This window comes from Pseudochaenichthys georgianus, chromosome 7 (assembly GCF_902827115.2).
Source record: "Pseudochaenichthys georgianus chromosome 7, fPseGeo1.2, whole genome shotgun sequence".
Taxonomy (NCBI): domain Eukaryota; kingdom Metazoa; phylum Chordata; class Actinopteri; order Perciformes; family Channichthyidae; genus Pseudochaenichthys; species Pseudochaenichthys georgianus.
This window is the reverse complement of record NC_047509.1, coordinates 19,561,633-19,583,597: the sequence shown is the minus strand read 5'-3', so window position 1 is coordinate 19,583,597 and position 21,965 is coordinate 19,561,633. Positions and strand designations below refer to the sequence as shown.

The window sequence follows — 21,965 nt, the reverse complement described above, 5'->3', positions numbered from 1 at the left end:
ATATACAAGTAGACATTTGGTACTTCCAAGTTTGGATTCATTTTATACTGAATAAATATTATGAATTCTTAATACGTTACGAAATAGTAGATAATATTTCCAGTTGAATTAACAACATTTTCATTATGTACAATATGCACACCTTTATTTCAGAGTGTAAAGAGCAGAGAACTGTTAAGGTAATGCAGAGAGAAGATATTGTAATGGTGCAGAAGAAACATTCAAACTTGGATCAACTTGAGATTCTTTTTCAATAAAATTAAAAAGATGTTGGAAAAAACCGCATACAGAAATATTGGAAGAACTAACAGTCATGACATTCCTTTGGATTTGTATTGAGGTCTCTGTAAAGTATTTCATGTCTGTTCCCTATAGATGGTGACAATGATGCAATGACATGATATCTGGTTAAGGAATGATAGAAGTTTTAAGATATTCCAACAGTTTACTTGACAAATTAAAGTTAATACAGCCATGTTCGCAAAGCATACATACACAGACAGGATATGTAAAATTATCTCCCAAAAATAACAACAAAAACAGTAATAAGGCAACATGTAAAAATGAAAATGTATTTCAAATTAGCAAAATATCCCCTTTAGACATTGATTTCCTCCGCTGTAATTTGGCAAAATATTGTTTTATGACTTTTTAAGTGAAACACACAAGTTCTCTACTTGCCAGTCACTGGCACATTTTATATAAAATCAGTCAATCATAATTGAATATGTTTTCCATCTCCCCCTCCCCTCTGGTTCCCTCCAGTCTCAGATCTGTGTCATTTCTACCCAGAGTGAACAGACTGACGACAGCCATGAAAGCAGCCAGCATCAAAACAGCACATCCTCCAAACATGTGTCTGGTGCCGTTCCCCTCCTCCCCTCCACCTGTTCCTGCAGTCTCCCCATGAAGAGCCAGCAGCCCGAAGCAGGCCAGCAGGTGGAGAGGCAGCCGGAACCAGGCCAGCACACTCTGCCGCTTTTCCTCTGGGATCACCCTGCCGTGGAGAAAGCTGACTGCAGGGAAGTAGAGCCCACTGGCCAGCTCCAGCAGCAGGAAGGCCAGAAAGGATTCACGTGGCCTAGGTTGACCAGGGGTGGTGGAAAAGGTCAACATAAAGAGAGAGAAGAAGGCCATCAACACAGCCAGGCAGAGAACGTGGCCCGGCTGCAGGCGGTAACGGGTGGAGGTGGCCAGGCGGTAGAGCAAGGAGCCAGCCATGCTTGCAGCCATCAGGCAAGAAAAAACGATTCCCAAAGGGGGCCCATGGGGGTCCAGAACTGGGGTCCACAGAAAAACAAAAATGTAGAGGACACTTTCAAACAGAGCCTGCACTCCACCTAAGAGCATGACTCTCCTGTCTGAGAGCAGGCAGCGCAACCCATCATGGCAGCTGCGTGAGAATCGGGCCCTTGCAGACAAACGGGCTACCCCTGCATTTGGGGTGCCAAGAGGCAGTTTCTGTTTTTCCCCTTCAAGACCTTCTTCAGCCTCTTCCTTGCCCCAGTCTGTTAGCACCACCCAGCCACAGCACGCCAAGCAGGGGACAGCCAGGAGAAAGGGAGCCACCGGCCCCAAGTGGAGCCACTCAGCCAGCAAGTTAGCCACCAGCCCTGCTCCCACGGCGAGACCATGATTCCATGTAGCAGCTTTGGTGAAGGTACTGGGGATCCACTCCTTGGGAAAATCGTGTACTTCTACATGACGGTACACGTACCAGGATTCAAATGTGGTGGTGAGCAGAGATGTGGACAGACCCCCCAGGATCCGACCCACAATCAAAACAAAGTAGTCCGTGGACAGCTTGGTGAGACAACAAGCAGAGTAGGATACGCAGAAGAGAAGACATGTCTGTCTGCGGCCCAAGACTTGAGGGAGCCAGCCTGAAAAAGGGGCGAACAGAACACAGGAGGCCAGGCCACACACATATAAGATCGCTATTTGGGATTCCAGGAAGCTGTAGTGGCGGTACAGTTTGTAGAGGTAAGGACCCTGGAGCCAGTCTGCCCACAAAGCCAAAAGGTATGCCCGCAGGAATATACTCTGGAATCGACGGAACGCGGGGTTGGCTACAGCAGTAGGAGCAGACTGAGGTGGGGTGAGGCGGCGTGCTGTGTGCTCCAGGACAACACACAGGGCAAGCAGGAAAATGATGGCAAGATATGCCGTCACCAACATGGTGTGATAAACTGCACCCACTTGGGCTCAAACGTGACGTCTTGGGGTGTTTTCAACTCTCTTCTTTCTATTTCTCAGCAACTGTGGAGAGACAGGAGAATGGAGATTAAAGACAGAAATGAGAGCGTTTACATTGCCACTGAATCAGTAATCAGTAATTCGTCGTGGTAATTAGCTGCTAACTTTGATAATAAGCTTTTGCTTTAGAACATTTTGTTAACAACACAACAAATACGATATTAGCTAGACATAGTAGTGGTGTATTTGGTTACCTGCATCAATGACGGAAAGTTAGACATGTGACAAAATGTCGTTTTGTTTACTTTAAGACGTTGAATGTACCCTGTCGAAATGCTTTCGTTATTATGGTAACGCTAGCCTACATGCTAACCTGCTGCAGACGTTGAGATACAATTACAATTTGCGGAACTAACCTACCATATGTTTTTGATATATTGTTACTTGATGGTATATCCTACCGTGCCGTTTGACGTCGGTCCCATATTAGTAAACGGCGTACATTAACCCATATACATCCATGTTACTAAGTGGTGAATGGTAAGAGTAGCAAACAGACTATTCACTTCCGGGATCCGGGTTATTTTATTTCACCACAAGGTGGCATGGCATCACTACTTTACCTTTTGTTTTCCAGCAGGTATGAACACGTTTTCTCATGTTTCCAGACCTCCTGTTTTGCAACTTTCTCAGACCTATCAACTCTAAAGGTAGTTCGTTATGTGAAGTAAGTGTTATTTGTAAAAGAAACTGAACGTGTTGTGAAATAGGCACACAGACTACATATGCAGGCTTACAGCATGCTAAAGGCTAATGCCAATGAACTAGCCAATGTCTGACCTAGATTTCTAGCTAGGCAAACACCCGTTTATGTAACCCGACAATGCACACCCAAACAACACAAAGGGTATTATGTAATATAATGACAAGGTACGTCTAACTTAATTTATGCCAAAGCACACTTTTAGTTGCACGAGGCTACTCATTTCTTATATACATACAGTCCTAAAAAGTGCTGGATCTATTACAAGTTCTGCATCCAAAATCCTGCTTAAGTAAATATCAAAAGTGAAATAACTTTTTCTGCAGTAAAATGTTCCCTGTTCCTGGTACTGTTACATATCAGCATTAAATGTCACTACAGATGTGTCAGTGTGAAAGCAAAATTGTTTTCTCGAAGCTGATTAAGGTGTATTAACAAAGTATATTAACAATATATGTAGTTTAGGTCGGACTCCTCCAAAGGGTTGCAAGATAAATACGAGGCCGTAAAATGAATAACTGGAGAGGGAGGAAGAAAGAACAAAACACTGCACATTTGTAGGCTATTTATTATTTGGACCTTTCTCTAATGCTGGATGTATTTGTTTTAAATTTGCGTTAAAGTTAACGAGATTGACAACCAGTCATTTGATCCTTACTCTTAACAATGTGTACGTTTATAATGTAGGCCTAATAGTATCATAGGCAAAGTAAATAGTAACTAAGCCTGTCAAATAAATGTATTACGGTACATAGTTTAACATTTCCCTCTTAAATTAAGACGTCCTAAAAAATAAAGCAGCATTAAAGCAGCACATTGATCTTAAAATAGTTGAATAAGTGTACTTTCCACCACTGGTTCTAACTTCATCTTTACTACATTTTGCCTGAATGGATACAAATAATGACACAAAAACAGATTTATAGATTATTTGAACTTTATATCATTATATAATTTCTATATAGGAATACTTATTTACAAAATGTACAATCAGCCAAAATCAAACAAACAGTGAGAAGACCAATCAAATAAGATTGCTCACAAATATCTCTTGTGTTTGTATGACAAACATTGGGGGCAGAGGAAGGGTGAACGTTGGAGTGAATGCTGGTGACTTCAGGGATTATGCTGGTTGGTTACATCATCAGTGCGTCTAAACCATGTCAAAATCCCTACCTCATATTCTCCTGTGCAAAGCCCCCTTGGCATGGCCAAACCCAAACCTATTATGGGAAGGTCAGTACATTCTTCTTTACACCAAACTCATCTGTCCGGTCCATCACATCAAATCAGTCATTGATACCTTGACATTAGGGTCATATAATATTTACAGCATCAAAAATAAACAAAGGAACTACAAACATGCATGACGTGTCTCGACCAGTCCAGCAGTCATACAATATAGTGACACGGATACAATGGTTTTTTTTAAATAATAAAACATGCCATTCACTTATGAAGGAGTCAAACTTAGACTTAAGGTGCGCCTGGAAGATTTGTCAAAAAAGTAAGAGACTGAATGTATCCTGTTGTGTACAAGTGTACAAGTGCCAAAATAGTGGTCTCATTTGAGTAATGCAGGTGGTATGTTTGTGAAACATTGATACACATTTACCTTTTAATATTTCGCTTTTCACTATGTATTATGTACAGGTTCCATTTACCTTAACCACAAAGTCAGTCAGCCCTAATGTTCCCTAAGTGAGTGCTGTCCTTTAGCTACTGCTTAGTGATGGAAGCTGCACAGCATAAGGAATAAACAGAAGTGAACAGATTTTATTCTTAGGTACACTGGACATATTGAGCAAGTGCCCACATAATTTCTCCAAAACAGCAATACTAAATCTACGTGGTCATACATTTCTCTACTGAGACAATGTCTTTCAAGAGGTGTTGAGGTTTATGTGTATACATGAGTAAGTATAATCAATAGTGAATCAAAAGGTTTGTTATTGCCTTCAATTATTCTTTGAAAACCACTCCTCAGGTTTTACAAATCCGTTTTCTTCAATTTTCTAGAAGGTCCTGTCCATGGAAGATAATATCTGTAATTGTGTGTGTTCTGTATGTTTTTCTGTAAAACAGTTTGTGTCTGTGTTCTCCGTGAACAAGCAGCCTGCTTAAGGGTCAATGCGAAAGGCCAGCAGTTTGTCGGAGTGCATATTGCTGAGGGTGCGCAGGTCTGGCAAGCGCAGGAGGAGTTTAGGGAAGAGGGTGTTCTCATCTGGGCGACGGCGAGTGATCAGTGACCGTAGGGCACGGATCAGACCCTCCTGAAGCTGCTCCACAGCCTGCATGTCCAAGATGCCAGAACGATCTAAGGAGCACAGAGGAGGGTCAGTGTTTGACAGAAACAATTACTACACTATTGGTTCATTAATAACATTTTACTCCTTTGTCACTGTTTTCATTATGTAAATAGTGTGCCTCTCTCACCTGCAGACACCAGCACCACAGCCATAAAGAGGGCCATTTCATCAGGCTCTAGCCCCAGGGAGCCCAACTTCTCACTGAAGTCAAACATTGCGTCCAGCAGAGTGCCCATGCCTAAGGCCCGCAGGGTGGACAGTGGGTAAGTTTGGCCGTTCAGGAAAGTCACTGTATGCTCCTCAGTATTGAACAAGGTGCAGAACCTCACCATCAAAACCTAAACACACAAGAAACAAAAAGATGCGTTTGAGTCAAAAACGTACACTAAGCAAACATTTGGACTTGCAAAGAAGGAGCCACATGCCTTACATATTTCATCATAATCATCAAAAATGTATGTCCTTACCTGGAAAGTGCCTGATTTGAGCAGCATGACTTGGTCTTGTTGGCCAAGCTCTTGAAACCCTGGGATGCCCTTGGCGAACTCTACCACCTCTTTGACGGCAGGAGTAAAACACTGCAAGAAGGATTCCCATATCTGCTGACTCGTGCACTCTGCCCCTGATACAGGCCACGCATTGAGGGGACATGCCTTTAGAAAAGACAAAAGAAATAGAACAATTAATAAGTTGCTGATCAAATAAGACACATCACAAGAGTTATGATCTGATCATATGCTTTCTGCACTTACCAGCACTTTAGCTCCTGAAGCTAATTTCCATGGGCAGGAGGGCTGGTTTTGGGAACTTCCTGCATTGTGAACACTGTTATGATTGGCAGAGCTGCCCCTTTGAGAGGTTGTACTGTTGGACTGATCTTGATTCTGATTTGTTGAAACTAAGTAGGAGGAGCGATTGTTGTCAACATTGTGGAATGTGGATGTGTTGTCATTAGGGACAACAGGGTAAGACTGATAACTCTGGATGGAGGCGGGGTGAGAGGACACTTGGGGAAAGCTGGCATCCTGAGAAAAGGGACATGTGTTGGAGGAGATGTTAGAGCTCTTGGTTGGTCTCTCTTCGCTGTTGCTGCTGGTGAAGATGTCGCGATAGGCTCTGGAGATTTCCCCGATGGCCTCTTTTGAGTTGCCATCTTCTGTGCAGCTGGCAGTTTCCCTCACTGAAGGGGATTCCATCTCTGTGGCAGCTGACTCATTCAGGCTATTCATGTAGCTCTGCATCTCATCCAGGAGCCGCTGCTTCTCTCTTTTGGGGATGCGGCCAAAACGCACAGCTGGTGAAACACAATCAGTGAGAAAAGATCAGTTTTCAGCTATTGTAACAACATGACATTTTGACAAGTTCTCAAACAAAACCTTAGACACATTCTTAAAGATCGAGAGGCTGGCTATAGATTCAACTAAGCTTGGTGAACCAGTTACCCATGAAACCTCTATACACAGACCACAGAATCTGTGGAAGAGTCTAAAGAGTCACATCCCAAGTTATGAGATAAAACTTTCCTCTCCTCACCCCCTTCCCACAGTAACCATCAGCTGGAGAGGCTATTTATAGATCCCCTGCTACCATCTGCCTCATCCTCTTCTCTATCCACCCCTCTCCTTCCTCTCAAGCTCCCTCCCTCCCTCCCTCCCTTTGTAAGTAGGGCAGTGGGGCAACGTGAGCATGATGTCACCGGCACTGAGATCGTGATAGGGAGAAGGATGAGAGAGGTGGGCTTGAAGAGACATGTTTTAAGAACATGAAGAGGACTGATGTGAGAGACTGATGGGTAACACTATGTGTTAGTGTTTCTGTGCTGGTGGATTAAAGATTGCAGAATGATTTTTATAGTATAGTATGTTTAAATGTATTTTTTTGGAAGTGTAGCAAAAGATTCTTCTGCATAAATATTTTTTATTACAAAGCAATGTACTGTTACTCCCATTATGTTAAACATATGACATTTACATAAAACTGCAGTGTTGAATTTAATGAGGTGATTCACTTGTAAAATAATGCTTTGGTTAGAGGAAGAATAATGTGCCATCATGCCAACGGACTGAACCATTTGCCTATGCTGCAGAGCTAAAGTCACACAGCTGCGCGGTGTGAAATCAGGGTGTAGTATTTATTGTGGGCTGCAGGCAGTTGCATGCGGTTTTCCTGTTTTCGTAATGATTGAAGCAGAGCAAAAATGGGTTTCTAGGTTGTGGTTATTTAGCATTTTCAAGTTTGCCTCTATGAGGGTCAACCTAACTGTTTTCTTATTGAGTCGTATTATGACACCCTATATTCTCTGTGCACCAGAAGTGTCAAGCACATGCAGAAATAACAGCCACCTGTTTCCTTGATAAAGCAATGATGGGTGCTGGAGGGTGGAGATAAGCAGAAACCATACTGAGAGGAAGAAGGAAGGCGAACTATACCAAGTAGGTCAGGGTGTGCGAGTACACTATAGGCCTAATTCTGTATTGTTTTTCTAGGTCAGCCCAGCTGTATTTTTAATCTGTAATGATATGTCATCAATCAAAGTTCAGCAATCAGATCTAAAACTAGCATCATGCCTGATCACGCATTGGCTGTTCTGCATCCCTTGCTAAAATGTTGTCCCTCATTAATTGCTGTAAGACGTTCTATGGGCATACACAAGGTAATCGAGTTGACCCTGTTCCAATTTCCTAAAATAATTCCTGTGTTTGCTGCAGTTTTCCGGATGATAGATAGCTTTGGGGACGCCAAGGCTCCTCTTCTCATAAATCATTGTCTGAAGGGGAGATGGTGGGTACGTGGAGGGGGAGGTACTGTACTGAACAAGAGCATAGAGGTAAGCAAATTGTGGGAGGATGCTGCAAAGGCACGAGAAAGACACACAGAAAATGAAGAGAGTGATACAAGGCCAGATGGTAGTGTTTGGCAGTGCGGTGACAAAGAAGGGCAAGACAGGTGCAGGTCTGCTGATTAAGTTAGTGGCTGAGCTACTGGCACGATGACCTCAAAAGATTTTCCGCATTACATTTTTCACACAGACCTAGATATCAGCACTCTGCCTCTTTCAGGCCAATTCCCCTATGCTTTGGCTAATCAGGGCACTGTGGCATTTTGGCACAACTGCACAAAGGCCTCTCCCATGAAAAATGTGTCAGGATGTCTCACCATCTCTTGACATGCCAACAGAGAGGCATTTCTTGAAGCGGCAGTGTTGGCACCGGTTGCGGTTCATGCGCATGATCAGACAGCTCTCATTCTTCACACACATCTTGTAGTTGATGTTCTGCTGGATGCTGCGGCGGAAAAAACCCTGAAACAAAAATAAAATCACATGAAACGGGTGCACTGAAAAGGAACACATTGTTGAATCAATCTGTGTGATTTTTCTTATCAGGGTCTTACCTTGCATCCTTCACATGCATGAACTCCATAGTGGAAACCAGATGCAATGTCACCACAGACTTTGCAAAGCAGGACCATTCCACCTGTCTCTGAGGAAGGGTTCACAGACTGTTAGATCATCTGCAAAATATCGATTAAAGTATACATCTCAATGCAAAACAACAGTGAGGAAACACTTACTGGTGAAAGCTCCTGTGAACCCGCATGGCCTCTTTCCTGCAATGGGGTGTGCAAACGTATGCTGTGGAGTGGCTGCCGCTGGGGGGGCACTTTGGAGCTGTGGAAACTGGAATACCAGTTTGGAGGATAAGGTTCTGCATGAAGCTGCCCTTTGTTTAACAACCCCAATCTCTGTGAAGACCACCTCCTCTGGAGATGATGGCTGGGAGTGTGGAGAAGGGGACTGGGTCAGATACCCACTGGAGGGGCTTCCAGGGCTGCCGAGGCTGGGGCTGGAGCTGCCGGAGGACCCTGCGTACAAGATGACGCCTGCAGACAAGGGACAGAATGGAGAACATCAGACCTCTGAGCTGAAAGTTTGCGATCAGGTCAAAAATATCATTTCAAGCTCTAGACTTAAAGCAGCACATAATGTAATTATCCAGATATTGGAAATATTATTATTAAGATTATATTATAATTATTATAATAATAATAATAATGTTTTATTATTATTCTTTTGTATATGCATATATATGAAAGTGATGGCTTAATCAACATCACACATTTTTACGTTGGCTATCCCTATTTTTATTTTTAAATAAGCAACTATATAACTTTTAACGTGATTTAAAGTCGCGCAAGTTCTGGGCAGCAGTGAACAGCTCTGCTAATTTGCCGTGTCTTTGTCCTGAGTTCAATATGCATAATGTTGCGCTCGAGCGGATACAGTAGGCGCTAAAAATCAATCAACCAATGTTTATTTATATAGCCCAATATCACAAATGTTACATTTGTCTCAGTGGACTTCACAGTTCACACACATACTGCTGTTAGCACAGCAACAAAGCAGGCAGGCTTCTAGAAGGAGAACCAACGAAAGGCTCCTTTTGTAAATAATTCCTGCGTCATGCTCATGCAGTAGGCTATTTATAAAGAACCCGTATATGTGGAATGTTCTTTTCGTCGTTCATCTGAGGATGGTTGTACATTTCGCCCCCCGCCCCTCTCTGTCTTGTAGTCATGCGTTGTGGATGAGCTGAGACGCGGCCTCACGTGTCTGCAGCCTCCTCCGCTCCAATAATAGCCTCGCGCTTCTGGCACCGTGGCCTGCGCCAGCTAACTGCACGACACCTGACCGCCGCCTCACATGCATGGACTGCTGACACGGTTACTGTTCTGACTGAAATCCGCAGTCTCGTGTCGAAATACACATCAACAATCTAAACGTCAGATCGTTGTTTACAAACACAAGCTGACTGGGAAGCTCCCCGGGCGTCAAGTGGCACCATATCTCAGCCACTGCTGTTCATGCACCACCAACAATTGGAGAATGTGAGTCACGTTTTTGCAGAGAAAAAGTCTCAGCTGTACTGGACTGGTGTAATAATATACTAACAACTCAGTGTACAGTAGAGTCCAGCAGAGTGACGTTTAATGACACATTATATAATGGGTAATATTCCAAATAATACAAACAAATATGGTTTCAATGTAAAACTTCTTCCATGATGAAATATGGATAATATTCAAATAGCCTATAGAATTCTTTGCATCCAAAATCGTGCCATCATACATTAGTTTAACTCCGCCTTTAAATCATGCACAAGTGCAGCAGACCTCGTATGTGTGTTGCTGGCGGAAGTATTTGTTTTAGCTCTTATGTTTTGATAATCCCTCAACCAGCACATGTTGGCGGTTTGTTGACTCATGCCAGAACCAGCAGACCCGAGCCTCAACTCTTCCTGAGTTTACATTCAGACATAGCCCAACCCCCACTGCAACCAAACACATTGCAGGTCCACCTGAATCACATGTACAGGAAGTATTTATGAATTACCTGGATAGCTGCCCTGCTGTAAACACTGTCAATGAACAATCCCTTTTACAATCCGCGAGTAGTGATGGACAAATACTATAAAACCTCCATGTGTCAAGTGCCATAGTCAAAAGGTTAATATATAAACATTTCACACTCCCTTCATAAATGTGGTTGTATTGTGATCATAGCATCATTGCCACATATGGTTAAAGAAGTCAAAGAAAGCTGTAGGTGTCATCAGCCCTGCTTTATATTCTTAGTATTGGCAGCCTTTAGTATCAATCAGCTTCTAAATACAAGTGTTTCACATGTATCTATTTATGCTCATGTAAAGTTTAGTCTACCCATGCAAACCCTAATCTGACTTGAACTGGTGGGAGGCAGAGAAACGTGAGCAGTGAGCACAGGCACAGCAGTTCCTTTCTTGTCCTTTATCTTTTACTTTCACTCAATCAATTTATAATGTAGGACATGAGAAGACCCACAGTTAAGGTGACCATAATAAGTGTTGCCCTTGTAACATTTATAACTAATATGTATTATATGTAAAAGCCAATAAAGAGTTGTGCTACTTAAAATAGCGAAACAGTGAGCACTACTTGGGTGTTTGCAGTATACTCCATAGGCTTGTGTAAGTAGGTCAATATCACAGGAACTTGTTAGAACTCTGTGTATGTGCCTCCAGCATCTCTGATGCTGTCACACACTCTGGCTCATGCACTGCCCATGAGGAACTGTAGGCTATCAGAGCATCACAGGATAGGATATCATACATAAACACCAGGATATGATTTGAAATATATAGTCTTAATGCCCTGGGTTTTACAGTTGTTGTGGCTGAAATTGCTGCATGCCTGGCATACACGCTATCCAACATAGATTGAAAAACATCCTTTTGTAGGATATGAGGGATGCAGCCTTAATGTTTCTAATCCGATATATGTTACAGCATCGTTGGCGAGGGAAGCGGATGAGAGGAGAGATGTTGTGTTTAACAGCAGAGTCACGTTCCAATTTCCAGCTGAAACCCACCCTAATCCGATCTAAAACGACGCGATGGGTAGGGCTACAGATGTAGCAGAGTCAAAATCAAGTCAGCTCTTACCGCACTGCGAGCTCTGTTTCAAGAGGGGGGGGGGGGGGGGGGGGGCTTCGATACAAGCAAACGGCGCATGTGGCGGGAAAACGTGACGAGAGAGAAAAAGCAAATGCATGGAATCGCTGACCCACTGACCAGGCTCACCATCGCCGCAGGCAGCATCCGTACAAAAGCGTCCGTGAGAGCGGGGACGTGGCGGAGGGAGGGCCCGGGAAACTCACGCGTCGCACGCGGCTCAGAGAGGGAAGCCACGTGAGGATGCTTTTTGACGGAGTGTTCTCTGGGAAGACTCGAATCTGCGCTCCAGCCAGAAGCCCGAGCTTCTACAGCCCGCCAGGCGCTTCACAATTAAAGAGCCACATTAAATAGAGCAGCATGTTATGTGACGGGGTGGTCTGTGCACCAGCATCAGCAGCGCGTGCTGTCAGCTTGGCTGTTTCTAGGTTAGGAACAATATGTGAAGTATGTGGCCAGACCCAGGTTTAAATTATGAGGAAATGCAATATGAACACCTACTTTTCTAATAATCACGTTATTTCTTCCAAATGATGGTCTAGTTTTCGTAAAACCATCTTTTATAATGATAATTAATTACTAATTTAATTATTGTAAATGGCCTATATAAGAATATTGGAAATGGTCAACTGTACCACTCAGAAAAGCTTCGCAGGTAGTATTTTTTGGTTAAAAAGTTGCAATATTACCAAATAAAAGTAATGAGAATACTAATTTAAATGTGGCCCATACTGTGTTTGCCTTTGAGAGATTAAGGGGGCTTGTCTTGTTAAATGACAGTCATATCAAAGTACAGTTAAGTTAACCTCTTCACTTTATGTCAAGGATGTATGTTGCAACTTGCATAATGAGGATGTACAAATGTGTAATTTAAATGATTTAGTTTCTTTCAAAACATGGGATTAACTCTTACAACTGATCCTGAATGCTTATGTTATGTTGATGTAAACGTTAAACTTATAACTGCATATTTAGGTTCGTTTTGGATTTGAATTGTTGTTCAATCCAATTACCCAATAATTTCTGCAGGGAAGACACATGCACACAATCATTTAATCTTCTAGACTTTATGATCGGTACGTGTTTATTAGCTTTGTCTCTGATCACTACACTGACCCCATGGATAAAATCAAGTCATGTGAATTCCAATAACATTAAAGCTCAGGGAAACCAGTTCAAGGTGTTCTTTTAGAGTTAGAAAGCTGAGAGGAAGACAACATAACAAAAGATGTATGGAGAGATAAAAGATGCACTGCCAGTTAAATAGAAAATAAGCAATACAATAAAAATATTGAAAATATATCAATCGACAATCAAATTAAAGCTTGAAATGACCAATTTTCCCCTCAACAACAAATAACATCCTTCAAACATCACACAAAACCAGTAAACCCAGTATGCAGTATTCATCTTTATAGGCTAATACTACATCTGTACTATCTGTGATTACACATTTAAAGGCATTGCTTGTTCCGTGACAAACACTGACCTACTTTATCCACATAAATAGAAAGTCATAACTCGGTGAGTGTGTTGCCCTCAGATTAGAGTTACATGATGACACTGTTTACAGGGAGCACCCATCACCTGTACTGTAACGTGACTATCGCTGTTGTAAATGATTCACCATCAATTAGCAAGGGAAAGCACAAAGCATGTGCACCTTTGGCTGACCTCGAGAAAGCCCTGTCTAATAATCTTCATGGTTATCATGTAACCTGCAGGCACCGATAATAGAAACAAACACGACCTTTACGCCTAACTTTCTTTGTTTTTTCCAACGTGAGGTGATAAAGGGTTAGTGCACATAAAGTGCTAGCTCTGGAAGATTATTAATACAGTGAGAGCCAGTGCACTGACGCTCCACGTGAGTTTGTTTTCATGGAGAGTAACAGGAAGTGTCCAGCCTTCCCACAACCTTATCTTGTTCTAACTGGGGCACCGCTGAGTTAAAAAGTAAAAACAAAGTTTGCGAGAATCCTCCTGCATTGTACTTTTATTAAAGTTTACATGATAATTCCCGAAGACCAAATCGCACGAGTCTTATTATAATAAAGAAAAACTCATAAGTCTAACCTGCTAAATTTATATTTCTGGAACCTAATGTTTGACCTATAATTATAATTTACACTTTAGATTGCACACGGTTGACAATTACCGTATTTGGCAACAAATTAAATGTAGAGAATTCAGTCAAATAATAAATAATGCCTTTTTGCATTATAGCCTATTATTAAATATTTCTTACACTTAAACTGAAGTTTTATATTTTTTATTTCAGGTTTAGATTGAGTCAGACACATCTTAATAGTTTTCCCCTATTGATTGTTAGCAACAAAATCATTGAAAACGCTGCAAACCAATTCCAATCTTAGTTCAGAATTGCTTATATAATGGATAAGTGAAACTTACCACCACCAGGGCTGTTATCCATTTCCTCTTGTAGATGGCTATCACTTTCAAACGGACTTGAAAATAGATGTAGTTGAAAGTCTCAAGACTGGAGCTAAAGTCTTTTGAAGACAGGTGAGGAAGTCAAAAAACAGCTTTGCGTAAAACACCTGCTCCATACAGCTACAAATATCAAGAAGTTATGGAAATGTTTCCAGTGAGCGTAAAGTTGTCTCCCAGTAAGTTGTAGAGATGTGTCTCTCTTGGTGCTCAGCTCAGGTCTGGCAGAGGTGAGTTGAACAGACTGGTCTTCTCAAAGATACCTGGATGCCTTCTGTTCTTGAGATACTGCGCCTCGACGCGAGCGAGTATGGTGTTGCACGAGCGAAGATTAAAAGATTCTCATGATGAGAAAAAAAAGATAAATCAGCATATCCGTGAGCTAAGTGTCAGGCATGACATACACACCCACTGATACACACACCCACATCTATCACGTTTGTAGGTGAGTATGTGAAATGTGACCGCCTTTTAGAGTGATCAACTTGTGTCTGTTAGTGTGGGATTTGACTCACTCTTTGTATCTCGCGGAATCCTCTCTCTCCTTCACGCTTTTGTGCATTTTCATTGGCGGGGATCTGGAGCGGAGGGGAGTGTGATGCGTTTATTCGACCGTGCATGAGTTCAGTAAAGCCACGCTACATGTGAGCCCTGCATGTGCCGGGGAGAGCGCTGCCCTACTGATACACTTTTTATGCAAGAATACTGAGCGTGTGATGCGCGGTGATGGAGAGATTGGAGGATGAAGCACATGGACAATAGGCGTGGCTCACCGTGACTGCTGCCTCTCTGACAAGTAGCCCTGCAAACGGATGGCAAACACTGAAACATGCCAAACACTGACATGCCATTCAACAAGCAAGTGTAAAGTTTAAAGCCCCTGTGCCAAAGGGAACTGTAGATGCGCAACTAACCCTATGGCACGCCAACAATAATATATGACGAGCCGTACGTAAACAGTCAATTGCGGATAAAATATTGAATGCTGGGAAATGCAAATCCTATATTATTTCAGCATGTATCTGTTTCGTGAAAACAGTCCCACTCTCCCCAGGACAGTGAATTATTAAACAAATATTTATTTCACTTAAGCATACTCCTTATTTTAAATGTTTGCCCAAAGTTAAGTTGTATAACATTCAGTCAGCAACAAACTCTGTAACCTGCTGCGTAACATGCAGGTTCATACTCAGCGTGTAGAAAGCGCCACCCAGTGGTCATTCATGGCATTGCCGCATACACAGGATCTGTCTGTCAAAAAAAATGAAGTTTTAATGGAAGAGCATACTTAAATGTTGTTACTTCAGAGATATTTAGTCTTAGTCATGAAATATTTGTAATATGTTGTAAATACTTGCATTAGGTTGGATTTACTTTCAACACACATTGCTGATAATCAGAAATACATTTTAAACAGTAAGACATGAGTTAAGCATACAACTGAAAAATACACTGCTTTGGTATAAAGGTTATTCTTAAAATGAACCAAATGAATGTTTTTTATTACAAAGCTGTATTCTATTATTATAATAATGTATGTACATGATTATTTTCCATCTAGTAATTCATTTCTTTAATTCCCCTTGTCATTGTTACTTATTTAAACAGTATAAAGACGTCTTAAAGTTGATTAGCTCAAAAAAGTAGATCCTGCTTAAATTTGACACGGATGAGTAGCTATTTATTTACACATACATGGTAATTAGTGGTGTACAGTAACTAAGTACATTTACTAAAGTACTGGTACAATTTCGTGGGATTGGTACTTTAATTGAGTATTTCATTTTCTTGCTACTTCTACCCCACTACAAATCAGAGGTAAATCGTGTACTTTTACTTCACTACATGTATTTTATACCTTTAGTTACTTTGCAGATTTGGATTAATGATGTTAAATATAATCAACACTTAAATAATAACTTCATATTCAAAAGCTACCCTGCAGTATAAAGTAATTAAAATTAGCTGCACCTTTACAAGCTTTGATAAAACTTAAATGCATCAATAATTATAATCAAAACATATAATATATTATTCTAAAATAGGCCAATCTGCTTAACGAGTGATTTTACGTTGGGGTCATTTAAGTATGTTTTGATGCTTATACTTTTGTACTTATAATAAAGTATTCCTGCACTCTTAAATAATTACATATAAATAATTGACATACACGATCCTACATAGAAAATATATAAATCACAACCATGAATACAAGAGTCGTTTAAACTGCAGGGGGCAGAAAGTGCATTAGCCATTTAGGTAAGTCATAGTTTTGAGTAGGCTACTTCTTCCACCTCTGGTAATTACTTGTTACTTGTTTTTGTTTTTTCGTGGATTCCTTTCTTATGGGCTTAGATATGTCTCATAATGATTTGTGTGAACATAAAAATAATTTGTGTAAATATGTGATTTGTGAATGTAAAACACCATCCACAAATGCATTTAAAAGATTTGCAAACTCACAAATAAATTTGCAAATGTAAAACGGATCTGCAAATACGCAAAATATATACAAATAAAAAAAAAATCTTTGAATATCTCTTTAACATTTACAACTTTCGATCTGGCATTTTTGAATCAATTTTGTATTTGTCGACCAAAAATGCGCTTGTGGATGATCTCACAATTTTGCTTGTGGATCTCAAATCTCTGCTGGTGGATCGTCTTTTTACACACACAGGCTGCAGTCGAATAGTCAATTTTTCCTTAACCGAGTGAAATTAACTGGAAGTCCCTCAGTGGCAGCCATGATAAGTGCCGTTCGAATTCTCTAGAGATGATATAAAGGAGGTTTCAAACTTCCACTCCTTTAGCTTAGGAACCACTGGACCTCCCTCACCGAAAGGAGAGGAGAAAATGCTGCCCCACAATGCCTTGCAGCCGCAGCATTTGCCGTCACACAACAGTCGGCCGTTCACGGAAACAACCGATTATGACCAAGAAATGATATCATGAAAGTTACGGTGCTTATTAAGCTTTTTAAAACGTAGGTGGCAACTTGCCAAAGTGCTTTTGTTTTGAACGTTCATCAGTATTATAATCAAAAAGAGAAATATGAACGTTAGTTTTTACTGAAATTATCAAAGAAAGTCAACATTTCACAGTCTTTACTGAGCTGTGTGGGGTTTGTTCAACTTTTAAAAGATGTTTGAATGGTGATAAATAAATAAATTTGTATTGATTTTAAGATCTTTTCATAGTTCATACAATCTTTGGGATCATTTGTATTAATGTGGACCGGAGGGAGAGGGTGACGAGCATAAGTTTCACTTTCCTTTTTTATTTCAATTCCAACTTTGGTCATGAAGAATATGTTTCTCTGTTGTCCGTTCATAAAGCATAAAGCAACAGCATCAGAGCACGGTGCAGAGTCTCTATGAGTTTACAGTAGTCCCTCGTTCTTATTATAGGCTACATCATGCAGCAGATGCACATTTATGACCTCCGCTGACACATCATAAACACGTCGGATAGTGAAAGTGCAGTCGGATTCTCTACACTGTAAGCCCAGATAAGTTGAATCTACTTAAAAAAATTGAGGAAAGTGGTTGCCTTTAACAATTTAAGTAAAGCATTATGAAAACTTGAGTCAATTAAACTTAAATTAATCAAGGACTTTAATTGTTATTTGAAGTACAATGCACTTCATGTGAAGTTGATTTTACTTAAAATATTGTGTAATATCAATTGCTTTCCCAATTATTTAACTTAGAATTTTTAGTTGAAAGTGGTTACATTTCGTATTTATATTTTTTATTCCGTCAACTACAAAAAAGAAAGACACAAAAATAAAGTTTGACCTTTTATTAAAACTTGAGTGTTTCATTTGGATACAATGAAATTGAGCTTCTTATACAAACTGGCAACCATATTGTACCATACATTTTCCTGAGAATATTTTTCATATGAAAGTATAGCAATCTATATACCTTTTGAATTCTCCTATCCACTATCCCTTAACCCCATGACGTTTCACTCAGAGGTCAAGGGATAGACGATAGGGTTAGAAGTTAGGAGCTGATTTTTTGATTATCTGACCGCAACCACAGAGTTTTGAGACAAAGGCCCATTCCCAAACCGCCCCCTACACCCTACCCCTACACCCTACCCCTCACCCTACCCCTCCGTTTGCGCGTTCACGCGGAGGGTCCACCATATTGAGGGCTGTTCCAAAGCAACGAGTGTGGAGCGGTGTAAAATGCATCAATCTGGTGCACTTTGAGAGCAAAATTAAGAGATCTATGGATACATCTCTCAACACCCATAGAATGCATCTAACGTTCCGCTGTTCATTAAAAAAACAGCGCATTAAACAAACCATCATGCTCTTACGTTTTATATGTACAAAAGTGGTGGGACACAAACAACGTATGTCTATATTTAAGCTTCTGCAGTGACGTGCAGTGAGGTTCATGACTGGCGAGGCACTGACTCTTCAGGTTTACAAATATTATATTTTGACCTAAATCAAAATATATTATTTTCAAAAGCTTTTTTAGTCTGATGCTTCGATTAATTTTAAAGAGACAGTTCAACAAAAGGATACCCAAAAAAATGTAATTTTATCATTTCAATATTTAATTGTTCTCTCTTAGTAAGGTCCCATTTTCAATAAAATGGTGGTCTTACCTTGACTTGAAGATGAAGTCCATTTGCCTATCCCTCTGGACAAAAATCTCTATTACTTTTTTGTAAAAGTTTCCTTATCTTCTTAGTTTCAAAAGTCGAATCATAAATCTAATCGATAGATTTATGATTCGAAAATTATAAAAGTAGGGTAGACATGTGGGGATGGCAGCTCAGTGCACCATATATGGTCATTATTTTTTTGCCACACACATTAGTTTTTACAGTCACCATTCACTTACACAGTGAGAGGGAGGGGCATGATCGGGTTTTGTCCCAAATGGCTCAAAACAGCTCAATAGGCACACACTGTAGACACTAATTAGATTGTTGTTTTATCAGAAACATGGCTAAATAAATCTATTTTGGCCTCTGATATTGCCTTAAATGGTTATAATGTGTATCGTTCCGACCGGCCTAATAAAGGTGGTGGCGTTGCCATTTATGTTAAGAATAAATTCAGTGTAACCACATTAATTTCCAAATCTATCAGTAAGCAATTCAAATGTTTAGCCTTAAATATAGAAGTGGCAAAGGGGCAACAGGTCATGGTGGTGGGCTGTTGCAGACCCCCCTCAGCTGTCAAGGACTCCTTGTCTTCGCTAGCAAATCTTTTATCGCAGCTAGACTACAAGGAAATAGTGCTACTTGGAGATTTTAACTGGGACTGGTTAACTGCAGTGTCAGAGGATTTTAAAAACCTTTATATCTATTTGAATGTTACTCAGATTGTTGACAGTCCTACTCGCCCTAACATTAAGTCCCCTAATAAATCCTCCCTAATTGATCTCATTCTAACTAATGTTCCCTATAAATACTTATCTGTGGGAGTATTTGAAAATGATCTGAGTGATCACTGTGTTGTAGCCACAATTAGGGACACTAAGGTCCAAATGGTTAAACCTCGTATTATCATAAAGAGAGATACTAAACAATTTTTGGAGCAGGGTTTTGTTCATGATCTGTTTGGGTTTGATTGGGGAAAAATTGATCTGTGTGCTGATGTAGAAACCGCATGGTCTTATTTTTATCTTGGTTTTATGGAGATCATTCATAGACATGCACCCCTGCGTACATTTAGAGTAAAGGGACGAGACAATCCTTGGTTTTCTGCTGAACTGTCTAGTCTCCTTTATGAGAGAAACAAGGCCTGGGCAAAGGCTAGGCTCAGGCTCAGAGGTAGAGTGGCTGCGTTTTAGGCAGCTAAGGAATAGCTTCACTTCACATGTCAAAAGTGCTAAGTCGAAGTACTATTTGTCGGTTACCACAGAAAACCTAAATAATCCTAGGAAATTTTGGAAAGCCATAAAATCGATATCCACCGGTGAGATCCGTAATGAGCTACCTCCCTGCCTTACCACAGCATCTGGCACTATATCGGACAGGACCACCATGTTAAATTGCTTTAATAAGCATTTTGTGTCCTGTGGTTCTCTGTTTGATTCTGTTTCTAACTCTGCTTCTGTGAACACCCCAATCCGTGACTCTGAACAATGTGGTCTGGAAAACCCTTTCAGTTTTACTCCTTTTACTGTCAATGTTGTTCATGAAGCCTTAACCAAGCTAGATCCTAAGAAACCGGCTGGCCCGGACAACTTAGAACCTTTCTTTTTAAAGATAGCTGCAGATTTTATTGCTCTTCCTCTCACTACTCTTTTTAACCTCTCCCTCAGCACAAATGCAATTCCAAAAGTATGGAAGTCAGCTTATGTCTTGCCTTTACTAAAAGGAGGGGAGGCAACTATTTTAAATAACTATAGGCCAATCTCAAAATGGTCAGTTCTGGCGAAGGTGCTCGAACGCCTAGTGAGTGAACAAGTAAAGGAGTTTTTATGTAAAAATGATATCCTGTCTAAACGTCAGTCAGGCTTCAGAAAGCAACATAGCACCATCACTGCGACAATGAAAGTGGTGAATTACATTACGAGTATTTTAGATAATAAGCAGAGTTGTGCAACTCTATTTATTGACCTTTCCAAAGCGTTTGATACCGTCGATCATCGCATCTTAAAGCAGAGGCTACTCAGTATTGGCATATCCATGCAGTGGGGTGGTTTGTGAACTACCTCTCTGAAAGGTCCCAATGTGTTCACTTTGATGGGCCTCAAGGTTCTGTTTTAGGTCCACTTTTATTCTCTATATATATCAACAGTTTAGGTGAAAATGTGGATGAAGTTACTTTACATTTTTATGCGGATGATACCGTTATGTACTGTGCAGGTCCCTCCATTAAGGAGGCTGGTGTTAAATTACAGGCTGTTTTTAACATTATTCAGACTCAGCTCGCTGAGCTTAAGCTTCTTTTAAATGTTGATAAAACCAAGGTAATGCTCTTTTCTAAAGCTAAAAAGACTACAGACACTGTTTTGGATATTGTTACTATGCAAGGACAAGTACTCAAAGTGGTTACCTGTTATACATACCTAGGTATCTGGCTTGATGATTGTCTTACTTTTAAACTTCAGGTCATTAATCTGCTTAAAAAGCTGAGGGTTAGGCTAGGTTTCTTCTTCAGAAACAAGTCCTGCTTGAGTCCTGCTTGAGGCCAGGAAAAGGCTAGTCACTGTGACCTTTTTACCTGTGCTGGACTATGGTGATTTGATGTATATGAATGCACCTGCCCATTGCCTGGAAAAGTTAGATGCTGCGTATCACAGCGCACTGAGATTTGTTACTAACTGTAAAGCACTTACTTATCACTGTACCCTGTATGCCAAGGCAGGTCTGCCTTCACTAACTGTACGGAGGCTCAGTCATTGGTACATGTTCATCTATAAAGCCATATTGGGTAAACTACCTTTTTATATCTGCTCTCTGATCTCTCGACGAATTGAAAGTACGTATTGCCTGAGATCTCATGATGTTGTTTTATTAAATGTGCCGAGTGCTAGGACTGTCTTAGGGAAGAAAGCTTTTAGATATGCAGCTCCACTAAATTGGAACAGTCTGCAAACATGTTTAAAACTGAGCATTTTGGTTCCCCTGCATCATTTTAAAACTCGGCTGGGTGACATGCTGCTTGATACTCATGGTACCTGTCACTGTAAATAGAGTTTGTAAACTGTACCCTGTACATTATGTTGTATGTCATCCTTATTGTTGTTCTGTTGTTTTTATGTTACATGTGTAACT

The 21,965-nt window shown here is 40.7% G+C and overlaps 2 protein-coding genes across 4 annotated transcripts; both read right to left on the bottom strand.

Annotated features, from left to right (window-relative positions):
- Positions 1–403: 403 nt before the first annotated feature.
- Positions 404–2,776, bottom strand: mfsd5 (major facilitator superfamily domain containing 5). Of its 3 annotated transcripts, none has more exons than XM_034087012.2 (2): positions 2,617–2,776; positions 404–2,259 (listed from the first exon to the last, which is right to left on the bottom strand). In XM_034087012.2, the coding sequence occupies exon 2, from the start codon at positions 2,176–2,178 to the stop codon at positions 712–714; it is 1,467 nt and encodes a 488-aa protein (XP_033942903.1). In that variant the 5' UTR covers positions 2,179–2,259; positions 2,617–2,776; the 3' UTR covers positions 404–711. The 3 variants fall into 3 exon arrangements, with proteins under 3 accessions (XP_033942903.1, XP_033942902.1, XP_033942904.1); XM_034087011.2 differs by having other exon boundaries at positions 2,658–2,776; XM_034087013.2 differs by lacking the exon at positions 2,617–2,776 and adding an exon at positions 2,451–2,596.
- A 1,132-nt stretch (positions 2,777–3,908) lies between these two features.
- Positions 3,909–14,856, bottom strand: nr1d4a (nuclear receptor subfamily 1, group D, member 4a). The gene is made up of 8 exons (XM_034087006.2): positions 14,169–14,856; positions 8,842–9,150; positions 8,662–8,750; positions 8,425–8,569; positions 6,021–6,562; positions 5,736–5,921; positions 5,396–5,606; positions 3,909–5,276 (listed from the first exon to the last, which is right to left on the bottom strand). The coding sequence occupies exons 1-8, from the start codon at positions 14,188–14,190 to the stop codon at positions 5,080–5,082; spliced, it is 1,701 nt and encodes a 566-aa protein (XP_033942897.1). The 5' UTR covers positions 14,191–14,856; the 3' UTR covers positions 3,909–5,079.
- Between the last annotated feature and the right edge of the window lie 7,109 nt (positions 14,857–21,965).

Bases quoted from the DNA above. Each gene is read 5' to 3' on its own strand.
- mfsd5 (XM_034087012.2), bottom strand. From the start codon at position 2,178: ATGTTGGTGACGGCATATCTTGCCATCATTTTCCTGCTTGCCCTGTGT.
- nr1d4a (XM_034087006.2), bottom strand. From the start codon at position 14,190: ATGGATAACAGCCCTGGTGGTG. The intron at 8,751-8,841 runs GTAAGTGTTTCC...ACCCTTCCTCAG, and splicing joins GTTCACAGGAGCTTTCACCA to AGACAGGTGGAATGGTCCTG. The intron at 5,277-5,395 runs GTGAGAGAGGCA...TGTGCTCCTTAG, and splicing joins TGTGGTGCTGGTGTCTGCAG to ATCGTTCTGGCATCTTGGAC.